General features: G+C 46.1%; 1 protein-coding gene across 1 annotated transcript; it reads right to left on the bottom strand.

Annotated features, from left to right (window-relative positions):
* Positions 1–5,323: 5,323 nt before the first annotated feature.
* On the bottom strand, positions 5,324–13,841 carry LOC121018959 (myeloid cell surface antigen CD33-like). The gene is given in 7 exon segments (XM_040458092.1): positions 5,324–5,804; positions 10,960–11,041; positions 11,330–11,426; positions 12,632–12,679; positions 12,909–13,187; positions 13,326–13,703; positions 13,764–13,841. Coding segments are annotated over 7 exon segments (1,137 nt in total). The 5' UTR covers positions 13,804–13,841; the 3' UTR covers positions 5,324–5,591.
* Between the last annotated feature and the right edge of the window lie 2,738 nt (positions 13,842–16,579).

Genomic DNA, 16,579 nt, shown 5'->3' with positions numbered 1-16,579 from the left:
CAAGCAAGTTTTACATGCTTCACAAATTCATTTCAATGTTCCTTTACCCCATACAAATTTGTGCATCTTTATTTTTTTTTCAACATTTATTTATTTTTGGGACAGAGAGAGAGAGACAGAGCATGAATGGGGGAAGGGCAGAGAGAGAGGGAGACACAGAATCAGAAACAGGCTCCAGGCTCTGAGCCATCAGCCCAGAGCCTGACGCGGGGCTCGAACTCACAGACCGCGAGATTGTGACCTGGCTGAAGTCGGACGCCTAACCGACTGCACCACCCAGGCGCCCCAGTTTGTGCATCTTTAATTTCTGCCTGGTCCCCTCGTTCATAATGAATTAAATAAAATGCTGTTCAGTGGGTATAAAGTTTCAATCATGCAAGGTAAAAAAGTTCTACAACATAGTGACTACAATTAACACTAATGTACGCTTAAAATTTTGTTAAGAGGTTAGATCTGATAGTGTGTGTGGGGTTTTTTTTTGCCAAAATAAAAAATCTCTTTTTTTAAATTTAAATTTTAGTTAGTTAACACACAGTGCAATATGGGTTTCAGGTGTAGAATTTAGTGATTCATCACTTACATACAACACCTAGTGCTGAAAAAATCTTTAACACATGTTTATTTTATATCTATGTGCGGGTCATGATGTTGCCTTTAAAAATGTTATTCTTTGGGGTGCCTGGGTGGCTCAGTCGTTTGAGTGTCCAACTTCAGCTCAGGGCATGATCTCACAGTTCGTGGGTTCAAGCCCCACATCAGGCTGCCTGCTGTCAGCCTGTCAGTGTGGGGCCCACTTCAGATCCTCTGTTCCCCTCTCTTTACCCCTCCCCCAGCTTGTACTTTCCCCAAAATAAATAAATATTTTTTAAAATTTTTTATTCTTTGATAGAATAAATAAATTAGTCTGGGCTTCTGTGCATGTGTTGGCTGTTGGCTTATGGTGTGCTGTAGGCATTAGAAACTGGTCCCTGCCCGCCCTGAGCCAAGTAAGGTGGTCCATGTAACAGCTTGAGCTCATCTTAAAGGATTTTGCTATTTCCACTTGGGCAACTGGGAGCCAATGGAGGGTTAGAAGCTGGAAATGACACTTGGGCTTTTAGAATTCTCTCTGGCTTCTCTGTGGAGAACAGATTGGAGGTGGGCAGAAAGCAGGTGAGAAGATGAATTTCCTTGACTGTGTATTTCTGTTCCCAAGATAGAAAGTGAGTCCTTGGGAGCAAGAATGTGCATTTCTCACAAGCAATTGTAGACTTGGTTTGCACCCTGTAATGACAAATTCTATAGGAGGTGATAAATATGTGTCAAGTGGCAATATTTATATAAAGGTAAACACACAAGTAGTAGAATCTTGCAAAAGGTATAGCTTCAATTTTGGTGAAGAAGATGACATAAAAAATGACTTTCCTCTCCTTGCATCTACTCACTCACAACCATAGGGAGTAGTTTGGGAGACCAGAAGTGACAGGTGAACAAAAGTTTATTCATTTGTGTGTGTGTTCAGGGGCAGAGAGAAATCAGCAAAGTGCCTCCTTATTGTGCAGACGTGGGTGAGGGGTGGAGAGAAAGGTTTGGGAGACAATGATTAAGTGCCCCCATGTCTGGCCCCTCCTTTGGACTCCCATGTCCAGGACTTTACCTTATCCTAAGAGGCAAATAATCTCCAGTTCTTCTCATCTTTTCTAGAAGTTTCCAACTCTGCCTGTGAAAACCTGAGTGTCCTGTAGAATGCTGGCTGTGTGGGTGAATAGTGGTGAACCTTGCTCTGGTGTTTGGGGGACTCAGATAAGGGGTTGCCTGGGTAGGAGCCTGATTGCCTGGTGTAGTAGACCCTGGAGGGGCCACAGGGGAGGAAGCCAGCTCCCATGTGGGCACTCCTGAGCAGGGTGAGGACCAGAAAGAGGAACATATGAGGGGATTTGGGCAGGCATGAAGTTCCTGTTTCCAACCCTATCGGCAGGACCCAGGCTTCCTGCCACTTCCCAGCTCTGGGGCTCAAGACATCCTGGGTTAGTAACTGTAAGAGTTGCCGGGGCAGTAGTTGAGGTGCGAGCCTTGGAGTGGTTGAGACCACGTAAGAGGGACAAGGAGGCTCCCAGACAGAAATGTGAGGAAACATGGAAAAAGGAAAAACCCACCCCAGACTGAAAGAGTGAAAACAATTTAAATGGAGAAAGAAAAAAAAAAAAAGCATCTCTGAAGTTATTCAGGCTTGGTAGGAAGACAGCTACAAAATTAAACAGAAACCTTATTTCTCCCAAGGTCTTACAACAGGTCTAAATACCATAAGGACCTCCTCTTTGAGTGATTAATACTTTCTTGCCAGAAATTCCCAAGACTGGCTTTATTATTCCATCTAATTACTGGAGACACCCATGCCTAAACCTCACCTCAGGACAGCACCTAATCCCCGGTTGACACCTTTTTGGGACAAAGCGCCCGAGTCTGACGAGGGAAGCACACACTACGGGGTCCCAGACATACCTGACCAACATCATTGACCTAGGATGTCACCAGACCCTTCCCTGGGCTCCTCCCACTCTGCCCTGGGGGCTGATAAATGGCTCTCCGGGAGGTCGCTCTCCGTCCACCAGGAGACGCTGACGCCTGGAGAGCCCTAGGCAGGGGAGCTGGTGCTGTCCGTGGTGCTGAAACAGGGTCGCATTTTGAGCTCCGGTACCTCCCCGCTCAGCAGAAGGGCTTGACCCAGATGCTTATGTTCCACTTTAAGGCCAGGAGGTCAAGTGGGTGGAGTTGGATGGAGCCAGAGGAGCAGTCAAGAGTGAGTGGTGCTGGCCTCTCTCTCCTTCATCTACGACCCCTCCTGTTCACTCTCAGGCATTGTTGCTCCTGTGGATGACGTCTGTCTGCCCCATTTGGTTGAGCCTTCTTGCTAAGGCCCTCTGCTTACTGGCCTCTGTATGCTCCTTTAATATAGCTTACTTCATCACACACACACACACACACACACACACACACACACACACACACACACACACACACACCTTCTGAAAGTGAGGAAGCTAGTCTTTACATTTGACAAAGGAGAACTTAGCGTCAGGGTCAGAAGTATTAGACAGCATGCTTGGATCTCTTTGTCCCTTTCTGTCCATCTGCCTCAGTGTTTCTAAGCAGGAGATATCTCAAGTCTGATGAGGAAGGTAAGCATTTTCTGGACACTTGTTTCCAGCTCTAACTGATTCCCCTTGTGGTGGTGGTCCTGCCTGATTGTCAGAAGAGCTCCCCTTCCATCCAGGAGAGAAATGAGCCTACCTGGCTCCCTCCTGTTTCTCAGTCAGGACTTGGGAAACAATGGGTCTGAGTGTCTTTCCTCTGATAGGTGGGGGTGGGTGGGTGGGGACTGAGATGTTCTGCCTCTGTGTTGTTCCCCTAGTCCTGGGGTCCCAAGCCAATTCACCTCGTACTCACAATGTTTCAGAATCCTCTTTTGGTTCTTGCACAACTTACAGGATTTTTAGTTGTGAGTGGAGGGAGGAATGATGGGTTGATGATAACTTGTCTGGGTTGGAAATCTAACCATTAACTTTTAATGTTTTCAACAGATGGTTGGCTCATGTCACCCAGCTTGACATTAACATAAACAGAAGTCTGACTCAGCTGTCCCTCCTGGATGTAAGGCAGAGAGAGTTAGGCCACAGACATTTTTTTCACACCACACCAAAATCCTCCATTTGTTTTTAGGTGTTACTTTATGATTTTATGGCATTATGCTTTATCCTTGACATGGATTCGGTGCTACTGGGGGGTTTGGGACTGTTTTATTCAAGATGATTTTTATTTTAAGTAAAATGTTCATTTTTTTTTAGGAGGAAGATTAAAAATTCCTGCTTGCCTTCACCATCTCAACCCTGACATCTATTTTTTTTAAGTTTATTTTGGGGATAAGAAGGTGCCAAATAGATGATGACCTAGTGATGGGTCTTCCTGGAGGAGAAATGTGGATGCAAGAAGATGGTGAGGAATGCACAAGCATGGGAACACTTAGAGAATGATAGGAAGGATCGCTGAGCTAGGATATGGAGATGCACAAATAGACTGGGAAACATTAAAAACAACCTGGAATTGGGGTGCCTGGGTGGCTCAGTCGGTTAAACGTCCAACTTCGGCTCAGGTCATGATCTCATGGTTTGTGAATTCAAGCCCCGCATTGGGCTCTCTGCTGACAGCTCAGAGCCTGGAGCCTGCTTCGGATTCTGTGTCTCCTTCTCTCTCTGCCCCTCCCCTGCTCAAGCTCTGTCTCTGTATAGGACTCTGTCAAAAATAAATAAAAGTTAAAAAAAAACAACCTGTAATGGAGGTCAGAAAACTATAGCTAGTGGGCTGCCTACTTTTGTAAATAAAATTTTGTTGGAACACATCCACTTTAATTCATTTCTAGCATGTCTATGGCTGCATTTGCACTATAAACACAGGGTTGGATAGTTGCTACAGAGACCATACAGCTTGCAAAGCCTAAAATATATGCTCTCTGCCCCTCTGAAAAAAAAAATTCCTGCCCCCTGATCTGGAAAGTCAAATTAGAGGCTTATAAATTAGTCTTTGGGGCTGAGGAGATGGAGAGGTATTTTGACTGTGGTCAGCCCTGATTTTTAGGAGGTTGTGTAAATGTTAATATGTGATTTTGCCTCTAACAGGACTAGTAGGAAGCAGGCAGGAAGGAAAGGGAGGACTCAGAAGGGGAGAGGGATGATGCTGGAGGCCAAGTCAGGGAAGAGATCCATGGGGAGGGTTTTCTTCGTCTGATAAATATTCAGTAATATTTACCATTAAGTACTATGTATGCATATAGAGTTTATTTTTTCCAGCTTTATTAAGATATAATTGACACATAACATTGTGTAATTTTATTTATTTATTTTTTAATGTTTACTTATTTTTGAGAGAGACAGTGTAAGCCATGGAGGGGCAGACACACACACACACACACACACACACACAATCCGAAACAGTCCCAATCTGAAAAAGGCTCCAGGCTCTGAGCTGTCAGCACAGAGTCCGAAGTGGGGCTCAAACTCATGATCTGTGAGATCATGACCTGAGCCGAAGTCAGACGCTTAACCGACTGAGCCACCCAGGTGCCCCTACATTGTGTAAATTTAAAGTGTACAATGTAATGATTTGATATATGTGTACATTGCAAAATGATTGCCACATGGGAGGATTTCGAGTACAGAGTGAGACTGACTCATTGCTGATGTGGTGTCCGGGACAGAACATATCCAGCCTCTAAGTGAAATGTCACTGACACCTTTCTGTCCAAGGGGGAAAGAACCAATGTGCACCAAAGTCTCACAACGCAGCAGGATTTGTGCTGTGTGTTTTCCATATGCACTTTAATCCTCATGGAAGCCCTTACATCCATTTTGTAAAGCAGAAAACTGAGACATGGAGGAGTAAGGTGGCTTGCCTGACATCATAGTGCTAACAAATGAAAGAGCCTTGAATCCATGCCAGGCCTCTCTGATTGCAAAGCCTTAGTTCCAATACAGCAAGAAACTCACATATAGTAGTTTATAAGTCCATTGCCTATGGGGATGTTAAGTCTCCAAGAACCAGCCTTTGGGTCCCCCTTCCTAGAGGATATGGACGCTCCCTCTGAGGCTGTTTGCTCCAGGTGGTTTGTCACTTTGTATTGACCTCTGAATATTCTGTGCAGTGTTCTCCTTCATCTTGTGAAAGCTGATGGAGGCATAATGCAGCTCCTCCTCCATTTCCAAGGTGGGGGGCACCCCTGCAGAGCTCGTGGGCTCAGCAAGCAGTTCTGGCTCAGACTCCTGCTGGTAACCCTGTGTGGAGAGCAAAGAAGGGCTCAGAGCAGGGCTCTTGGGGTGGGGGTGGGGGGTAAGGTGAGAAGGCAGAGAGGGTCCATGAAGTGAATTTGACTCGATAGGACATTGCTTTCTTCCACTCTTTTATCAAACATTTCTTATTTAGCAAATATAACACTACTGATTGCTCTCAAATTTTACTGAGCACTCACTCAGACCTATGTGGAAAATAGTTTACATAGAGAGAAACTAATTGTCAGAGAGGTTAGGTGCTACCCGGGGCCACACATCTGTTGATCATGAACTCAATCCTGGTGACTCTGGCATGGGACATGCAGGAGGGTGTTTATGAAAAGTTGACTTTTCTTCTGGGTATGTCTCCTTTGTTCTCACACTGTTACCTACATCCACAACACTTCTGACACCAGATTTGTGGGGTTTTCCCCACAGCAAGCAATTCTCCAACACCAGCTGAGTGGCCTGCAGTTCACTTCAATTCTGACACTCCCTACCCAGAGATAATGCCGGATCCCACACATTAAGGGCTCAGTCTTACAAGGCTAACCTCACCCCCAATTCACCTGCCAATAGGAAGTCGAGGTTGTAACCCGTGCTTCTGGACAACTGGCTATAAATTCGTGGTTGCCATAACACCTATCTCAGGTTTCATTAATTTGCTAGAGTGGCTCATAGAACTCAGGAAAGCAGTTTGCTGTTTACCAGCTTATTATAAAAGGATGTGATAAAAGACACAGATGAACATCCAAATGGAAGAGGTGCCTAGGGTGAGGTAGGGGTGGGGAGTGGCAGGAGCTTCCACACCCTCTCCAGATGTACTGTTAGCATCTCCGTGTTGGAAGATTCCAACTTGGAACTTCCTTGAGCTCCATACTTTTGGGATGTTAATGGAGACTTCATCATATAGACATGATGGATCACTAATTTCATTTCTAGCATCTCCCCCCTCTCTGGATAATGGGGATTGGGGATGAAAATACTGAGCTTCTAATCATGGCTTGGTCTTTCTTGTGATCTGCTCATCCAGAAGCCCACCCAGAGTCACCTTGTTAGAACAAAAGATGCTCCTATCACCCAGAAGGTTCCAAGGGATGTAGAAGTATGACCATTTTCTGTTGCAGATTAATTTCTCAAGATTTATGGCAACATTTCTCAAGAGCATTTGCACTTCCTCTCCTCCCATTTTCTCTTGAACTCATTCCAATCAAGAAAACTTCCTCCACTGGGCAACCAGATCTGCTTTTCTCAAGATTAACTGTGACACCATGTGCTAAATTTAAATGGTCATTTCTCAGAACTGATCTTACTGGGATTACTACCATTTGAAACAAATAAGCGTTCTCTTCTCCTTGAAACTTCATCTCCCTTTGGCTACCAGGACCCAAATCTACACTCTTTTTGTCATTTCTTTTTTTTTTCTCAGTGGTCTTCTTGTTGTTTTCACCTTGTAGCCCTGTCTCTCCCAGGGTTCTGTCTGTGGACCTCTTCTCTTCCTTGTGGCTTCATCCCCTATCAGACCTTGATGTGTATGCTCCCCAAATCTCTGTGCCTCCTACCTGGACCCCTCTCCTGAGCTCCAGACCCTTGACATCTAACTTGTCTTCTTCATTTGGACATCTCAGAGGCACCTGAAGCTTATAGTAACCAAAATAAAGTTTGAACCCCCCTGAGAAATATACTCCTGCAGAGATGGCAATTTCAGGAATTGGTGGTTCAATTATTTATGTTGCTCAAGGCAACCACATCAGAGTCATCTTTGGTATCTATGGACATGTATGGGCATCTATGGGTATTTATGACATCTATTAACATGTCTGGACATGCATGGACACCTGTGGATATTTATGGCATCTGTGGAGTCATTTTTGGCATTTATCACATCCATGTGGTGGAGGCAGTGAACTATCTCTGCTCACATCACACACATACTCTACCATTCCATTAGCAAATCCTGATTCATCATTGTTACCCATTGGACTATGTCTTATGGACTGAATTGTGTCTCCTTGGATTTATATGTTGAAGCTCTAACACCCAGTGCGCTGTATTTGGGGATGGGGCTTTTAAAAAAGTAATTAGGTTTAAGTGAGGTCATTAAGATAGGGCCCAAAATGACTTACGTCCTCATAAGAAGAAGAGACCCTGGAGATGTGTGTGCATAGAGAAAAGGCCACGTGAGGACATAGAGAGAAGGTAGTAATCTGCAAGCCAAGGGGAGAGTTTTCAGGAGAAACTAACCCTGCCATCACCTTGATCTTGGACTTCCAGCATAACAAAATATATGTTTCTGTAGTTTAAGACACTCAGTCTGCAGTATCTTGTTATGGGAGCCTACATTATCTCTTGCCTGGATTACTTGAGTTTCTTCCTATTTGGTGTCCTCTTTTCCTAGCCTGATATAGGTATTCTCAGCACAGCAGACAGAGCGATCCCATTAAAATGAGCATCAGTTCATGTCTGTGAAATAATAAAAGATAAATGTGTATCAGAAGACAGACAGAGAGAGAGAGAGAGAGAGAGAGAGAGAGAGATCTGCCCTTGGTTCCTGTACAGATTTCCTAAGACCCTTTTAAATTTCCTAAGTGATAAGAGTGCTAGGAGCATCTTCTGGTCTAATGTTTGGTCTTTGACCCTGGTTCTTGACACAGAGTTCCTAACTCCCTTGGGATTTCCTGGACAACAGCAGTGTCTTTTGTTCTAATGATGCAAATCTTGGTTGGCTCCTGGATGGAGGCTGGTCACAGAAATACAAAGCTGCGGTTAGAAGCTTGGAACTTCCAGCCCCATGTCCTCATCCCCCAGGAAGGGGAGAGGGGTGGGAAATAGAGGTAATGATCAATCATGTCTATGTCCATAAAAATCCCAATAGTATGGGGGTGGTTGTTAGGCAGCTTCTGGGTTGGTAAATATGTGGAGGGTGGCATACCTGGAAATAACTTGGGAGCTCCACACATCTCTTCTATCTGGATGTTCATCTGTATCCTTCATCATATACTTTTATAATAAACTGGTACACAGTAAATAAAATGCTTTCCTGAGTTCTGTGGGCCTCTCTGACAAAGTAATTGAAACCGAGGAAGGGGGTCGTGGGAACACCCGATTTATAGCCAGTTGGTTAGAAGCACAAGTGACAACTTGAGCTTGCGGTTTGTGTCTTAAGGGCGGTGGGGCTGTCTTATGGGCTGAGCCCTTATCTGTGGGATGTGATGCTAGCTCCAGATAGATAGTGTCAGAATTGAGTTGAGTTGTACAGTAGGACCTCCAGATGGTGTCAGAGAGGATTATTTGGTGTGGTGAAAACCACACACACATTTAGAGACCAAAAGAGTTAGAAGTTAGGTATTTTGGATGAGTAGTAGTTCTGTGTGGTTTTCCTTTACGTTATCAGCCTTCTCAAAATACAAAGGTAATTATGGTGAACTGCAGGGCTTTGTAATGTCTGCAGCCCCCATGCCTCTCTCCATCTTCATTTCCTACCCATCGTTACCCACTGCCCCCCTCCCACACAGCTCTGTTCAAACACACTGTCCAACTTGTTGTTTTCCCCACACACCAGTCATGCCGCAACCTCAGGACCCCCAAACCTTGTTTAGAGCCATAGTGATTCTCTCAGGGTTCACGCTGTGCTCCCTCACTTCCTGCGGGTGTCTTCTCAAAGACTCCAGTGCCAGGACTGACACCTCTCATTCTTCCATCTAATGCCCCTCCATAGCACTATTTCCTGACAATTTCTTGCATATTTTCACTACCTGTATGTTCACTGTTTTCTCCACACACACACCCCTCAATAAATGTAAGTCCTTGACAGCAGGGACATTTTATATTTGTAACATACATATTTGTAAAAACAGAGATATTTCCCAAGTATCCAGAACAATTGACAAGTGGAAGATATTTGCAAAGGAATGAATGAAGGCAAGGTGATTGCAGATCATGTACTCAGAAACCTCAGTGATGTCCACCTTAGAGTTTTAAATGAATAAATGAAAATTAGAGCTTGGAGATGAGCAGGACTAGGGCAGATTGACATAGACACATGAGAAGGTGAGCACAGCGGAGCAATGATTCTGAGATGCAAAACGCTCGCTATGCTTGAGGCGAGTGAGCAGGCTGGTGTCAGAGAGACAGAAGCATTGAAGGGGACCTTGGGTTTCCTGCCCCAAATCTCATACCAAGTTGTGTGGGCACCCGACTTGCAGCAGTGTGGAGATGCAGTGCTTTTCAAACTTGGTCATGTGGGACAAGGGTTCTGCCTGGAGGTGATGCTAACATGCCAGGGAGGAGAAGCGGGGAGGGCTGCAGCAGGGTAAGGACTAAGAGGGGAGCTCAGCTCAAAGGGAGTGGATGCATTATGCTGTACTGTGGAGAAGCACAGGCCTGCACACCCTGCAGCACATTGGTGTGAGAAGTGCAGGGCTGGGGCGGGACAGGGTTGGGTCGCTGGCAGGGTATTAGGGACACAAGTGCCATCAGGGAGGTGAGTGATCAGCAGGAAGAGTATGTTTAGGAGCATATTAACCATATGTTTGTGATGCTTTGGCATCTGGGGCCCTGCTAATCCTAGAGGAACTGCCCCTGCCAGGACTAGCCAATCTCTAGAGATGTTAAAGGACTTGCCTTGCAAGCATCTCTTTCATATGCAAACCAACCCATCCAAATCTCACACCCAAACCCTCCTTTATCCAGCTCTTACATTCTGGGTCACTATTCTTCTGCCTAATCACCCCAGGGCCAAGTACCAAGCAACTAGGGACGGCCCCAACACCCCAGAGCTTGCTGAAATGATTCAAACTAGCCAATCTTAAACTCACTTACCCCTTCTCAGCATGCCTTTCCTGTGGAAACTCCAATAAAGGCTCCCATCTGTGTCTCTCTATGCCCCCTCTGCCTTTTGGTCGACCTCAACCCTGTCCATGTGGTCTTATGTGTGATCATGTGTCCTTCTTCCTGGGAACTTGAGTAACAGGGTGCCTTTTCAGTGGCAATCACCTCTTGATCTGTTGGCCTCAGACACTGAATAATAATAAAACCTACATTTTCAACTAAGCAGGAAGGTGATGAGCTCATTTCTGGATGTGCTGAATGGAGCATGGCTGTGCGCCACCCCAGGAGATGTAGAGGAGAATCTGCACACCAGAATGCCCACATCACTCACCAGGGGAGCTGGCCCTACAACTGAGTGGATGCCGTCCACGCCCGCTGCTCTCCGGGATGCTGTCTTCCTACAGGTCTTCACTCTGATGAGAGAACCAGGGTCTCTGACATAGGGTCCCTCTCTTGAGGCTGGAGTGAGCTACTATGGCAGGTCAATGGTGGAGTGAGCCCAGAAGCCTTCATATCAAGACTTTGTAACAAGGTGCCCCGGCTCCTGGACTTCTGGAACCAGGGCTGGGAACATACTCATGCTTGGCCCAATGGTATCAGCTGGATTCTTACCATGACTGCACCTTTCGCCCTTGCTGTAGGGCCTCACAACCCCTGCAGGTCCCGCTTCTTCCCTTCTCGCCCACATCAACACAGCTCACCCAAAGAAGATGAGGCAGAGGCAGAGAGCAAGCAGCGTGGTGACACCAGCTCCCCAAATGGCACCTTTAATCATTCCTGCCATGGTCTCCAGGTTCCCTGTAGACAGAGACACTTGGGGTCAACTCCAATCTTGACAACTCCAGCATACTGAGAGGGGTACTCGTCCCCTCCCATCCAGGGTTCAGCTCTGAGGGTCTCCCACCCACTGTAGGACCTCAGCCTCCACCAGAAGGACATGGTCTGAGTGATACCATGTAGCTCTCACACTCCTGTTCAGCTACTACCATTTTTTCTAGGACGCAGGTTCTTCTCTGCAACAGATCCCAGATCTGTCTGCAGCAGGATCGTGGGGCTCTGGGCCCCGTGGGCGTGCCAGAGAGAGAGACATATGCACACAGCATATGTCTCTGTGGGATGTGGAAAGATCTTGTCCTTCCTTCTCTCCAGGGAAGCTGTTTGAATCTCCTCTCCTGGCCTCCACTGACCCTGTCTCAGGGCCAAAGGTGGTCTCTTATGCTTCCAGAAGTGGGTGGAAGCAGCCAAGTATATATACTGTGAGCCTAACACACTCAGGGTGAGGGATGTGTCTCTGGGCACCACCTGTCAACCATTTGGTGGGCACTGAAAGAGTCCAAAAGGAGCTCACTGTCCAGGTGGGAACCAGATGTCACTGTCAATGGGAATAGAACAGTGAGGGAAAGCCTGGGCTCAGAGAGAGGTCAAGGTGAGAGCTGAGGATTCACAGTCAAAAAATGTCCCGGAGACATTTGGGGACAGTGAAACTACTCTGCACGATACCACTAGATGGATACATGTCATTATGAATTGTCCAACCCATAGAATGCACAACACCAAGAATGAACCCTAATGTCAACTATGGACTTTTGGTGATAAAGGCAATTACATGTAGGTTTGATTGTGACAAAGGTATTCTCTGGTGGGGGACACAGAGAGTGGAGAGGCTATGCATACAAAAGCAGGGGCTTGGGGGAAATCTCTCTACCTTCAGCTCAATTTTGTTATGAACCTAAAACTCCCCACCTCCCTCTAAAAATAAAGTCTCCTAAAAATGCCCCAAGGCCTTCAATGACTGGAGGAAGATAAAGAGTATACTCAAGATGGTAGGGAGAAAATAGCAGGTCACCCTGGCAAGACCAGAGTGGGAGGGGATGAGAGAGGAGGGCTGAGGGGGGTTCTCATGTCTAACTACAGCCCACCACACATCTACCCACTGACTCTGAAAGTCCCGCTCTGAAAGAAACTGCTAGTCAGTGCTCCGTGGACAGGAGGCTTCTTCCCACCTTTGTCATCCACTAGGCAGACATCAGCTGTCGAGTTCTGTGTGGCACCTAGGATGGGAGGACAGGATTTCCCTCTTTAGTGAGGAAGGGTGATGTGAGATGCATGTGGACATCCTCCCACCCCCAGAAGCCACAGAAACACAGGAGGGACAGGACTTGAGTCATTCGAGGTCCCCTCCTCAGCCAGGCCTCCAGGACTAAAGCACCAGCATCCAGAACCTGGACTTCATGCCCCTCACCCCCTCAGGCACTCAGGTCATCCTGGCCCTACACTCACAGGTGACACTGAGCTGGACGGTCCTTTCCACCATCACACCAGCTGCAGGGAACTTCACCTGACAGGTGAGGTTGGTACCATGGTCCTGGGGCCGTGGGGTGAGGGTGAGCACTGAGGAGAGGTGGGTCCTGGGGCCCAGGGAGGTGAGAGCCACTGACATCCAGGAGAAGATGGGGGGCGTGCCCTGCTCACAGGCCCAGGGCACAGAGCAGGTCAGGTTCTTGGGGTGTCCACACTCCAAGGTCTCAGGGATGAGGATGTCAGGTGTGTGGGTGAGGGCTGGTGAGGAGAGGGGGAGACACAGGGATCAGAAAGAGGGTCTGAGGTGCCGCCCTGAAAGAAGCCTCAGGCTTCTGTCAAGGTTGTCCCGGGACCCCTATCCTTCCCCTGTGGCCTCCCCTGCAGTGTGCTCCTTACCTGTCACACGCACAGAGAGCTGATTCTGTTTGTAACTATACCTTATATTAATCCCTGTCTCCACCCTAAAGACGTACGTCCCGGAGTCCCTTCTCTGTGCATCTCTGATGTCCAGGGAGCAGTCATGGTCCCGAGGGTCTCCAAGGAGGCGGAATCGGTCCTGGGTCTCCTTCTGTACTTTTCAATCTGGGTTGTTTGTGGCCACTGGAGCATCCAAATATATGTGGGCCCTTCCCCGGAACCAGTAGCCATGAACAGGGTTAGGCAAGTAGCTCGTGGGTTTGGAGAATTTGCAGGGCACGTATACACACAGGCCCTCCTGCACTGTCAGTGACTCCTGCACTTGCAGCCAGTATCTTTCATCCTGAGCCTGGGACCCTGTGGAGAAGGCAGGGTCAGCGGCAGTCCCCAGCTTCCCTCTCCCCTCGGCCCACTCACCTGCCCATAGCAGGAGCAGCAGCAGCGGTGGCAGCAGCATCTAGAGACAGAGGGTGTCTGGGCTTCCTGTGGGTGAAGAAGGGAAGGCAGAGGGAGGGAAGCTGAGGAGGACCCACGGGAAGCTGGGGAGGAGCATGAGGTCTCACGATTTCACAAAGGGGGAACTGCCGCTGCGGAGCTCACCCCCTCTCTGCACAGAGCCTGTGACCCCCGCACTCCCAGTCCAAGACCCGGGAGACCCACCCAGGAGGAGAGACCAAGAACAGACCCTGTATCCTGCCTCCCATCTCCACTCTTCCCTCCACCACTGGAGCCTGGACCAGGACCTCTGAGAGCATCTGAGGCATGGGACACAGTGAGTCTCCTAAGATCCTCCCATCTGAGGTGCTTGTCTGAGCAGCATGGTCTACACCAAGGAGCTAATCAACTCTTGTCTACAGCTGGAGGGTCACAGCCTCGTCTGGACCGAGTGGTCAGTCCTGCAAGGTGGAGGATTCTTTAGGTGTGTGAGCATCTGGGGCATAAGAAAAGAAGGGGGCCACGGTGAGGTGAAGGCAGGATTCCTTCATTGATTCACTGATGGATTCTCCAAATACTTGGTGAACATCTGTGTTGGGGGACCTGAAGACAAGACACATGGGGTTGACCTGGTCCATCCTGCAACAGGGACCCCACCCAAGGCGCCACTTCCTCTGCAGATACGCTGTGCTTTCACTTTGTCCCTGTTAGGTTCACAGCTGCAGGCATGTGTGACCTTGCAATGTCTCTGCTGGCCTACTGCCGGTTATTTTCTAAATATTCAAGGATGGGTCCATTTTTGGTTTTTTGCTTCTATTATGCTGATACATGAAGTTTCAGTGGCATCTCCAAACGGAAAACCATGTAGCGTCTTCACGTCAAACAAAAGGGAGAACACAAGTTCATGAGCCAGTGGACACTCTTTTCCATGAATGCTGTCTATACAGTCATTTGTGGACTGAAGTAATATGTTTGGTTGCTCATCATACAGATTAGCATTTCCCGTCATGTAAAAACTGATTCTCAAGGTGAAATTGGCTCAAAACACATAATATTCCAGAAAACATGAGTGGCATGAATATACGGCTGCAATTAAAATTTTAGGTTCTGCTCATGTATTTTTCCATCTCACTCTGTGGAGTATACATCTGGCAAATCCTTGATGTCTCTATTTACAATATGCATATATAATAGCATTTGCCGTCAACCATTTGTAAAATCTTCAAAACACAATAGTATCTAAATATATGTTCCATAAACATTACTACCATAGAGACACTTTTGCACCTTATCTGATAAGTGAGGAATTGAGTCTCCAATAAGTGAAATCATACCTTATTCTGGATTATTAAAAATGTACGATTGTGGCACATAATGGAGAAGCCAATGCAGTTGGTTTTACAGTAAAGAAAGTTATACCATTTTCATGGACTGGGAAGATCTGTGAGTTCTCATTATGTTTCTTTAATGAACTTTGTACTTCTTATAAGACGGAATATAACTACTTGAAGTGCGCTTTTCTATGAATCCTGACAAATGTATACCTCCACAATCCGGACGTGAACGTAACCACCATCTCAACTGGGTTTCTGGCACCTCTGTGCAGCTCATCAAGCCATCTCCAGCCCCAGGTAACCATTGATCTGTTCCCTTCATGCCAATTTGAGAATTTCCTAGAAATGTACACTTTGTGTCTTCTGTATTCTCTCACTCAGCACAATAATTTTGAAATTGATCCAAGTCGTATTTATAGTTCATAATGCATTTATTACTATGTATTATGCCATTCATGGGTATATTGTAATCTTTTATTTATTCACCTATTGATAGACATTTGAGATTTTCAAGTTTGGGCTATGAATAGGAAGGTAAAACCTTTTTATGGACATGTTTATATACTATATAAACTATATATATATATGTATATACACACATATATATGTATATACATATATACACATACATATGTATATATACATATATACATATATATGTATATATATATATATAAAAAACACCCCCATGAGTATATAAAAAAAGGATATTTGTGAGACTGACATAACAATGTGTGTCAACTATACTTCAATAACAAAATAGACATAAAAACTGCTAAAAGAGAAAAAAGAGTCCCTCCCCAAAATGTCATTATTAGGCCAAAGAGTAACTGCGTGTCTCACACTAGCAGGAATTGCTACACGACTCTCCATAATGGTTTTAACCTTTACTACTCCTATCCACAATATTTCAGAATTCTGGTACTTCCGCATTCTTGTTAATATTTGGTATTGTCAGCCTTTTAAAAATTTTAGCAATTTTGCAGAAGTTTAGTGTATCTTGTGTTTTTTAATTCTTTTTCTGTTTATTTATTTTTAAGAGAGAGAGTGTGTGTGCAGGGAAAGGGCAGAGAGAAAAAAAAGAGAGAGAGAGAATCTCAAGCAGGCTCTACCAGGTTGGCGAAGAACCTGATGTGGGCCTCGAACTCAGTAACTGTGAGATCATGACCTGAGTCGAAATCGAGAGTTGAACACTTAACCGACTGGCTACCCAGGGGCCTCTTTAATTCTCAATGCATTTTAATTTTAGACATAGTGAGATTCACCTGTTAACATGTACAATTCTTGAAATTTGACTGATATATAGAATTATGTAATCATAACCACAGTCAAGGTACTGAAGAGTGCCATTCCCCAAGAGCTTCTTTCCTCCTGTCGCTTGGTGGCCAAGTCCTCCCTCCTCCCATAACCTCTGCAAAAATGCTGGTCTGTTCTCCATTCCTCTTATTTTGCTGTTTACAGAAT

The sequence above is a fragment of the Herpailurus yagouaroundi genome, unplaced genomic scaffold (assembly GCF_014898765.1).
Source record: "Herpailurus yagouaroundi ecotype Mexico unplaced genomic scaffold, PumYag 220, whole genome shotgun sequence".
Classification (NCBI taxonomy): domain Eukaryota; kingdom Metazoa; phylum Chordata; class Mammalia; order Carnivora; family Felidae; genus Herpailurus; species Herpailurus yagouaroundi.
Note: the sequence above shows the minus strand (reverse complement) of the source record. Positions and strands in the feature narration are given on the sequence as shown.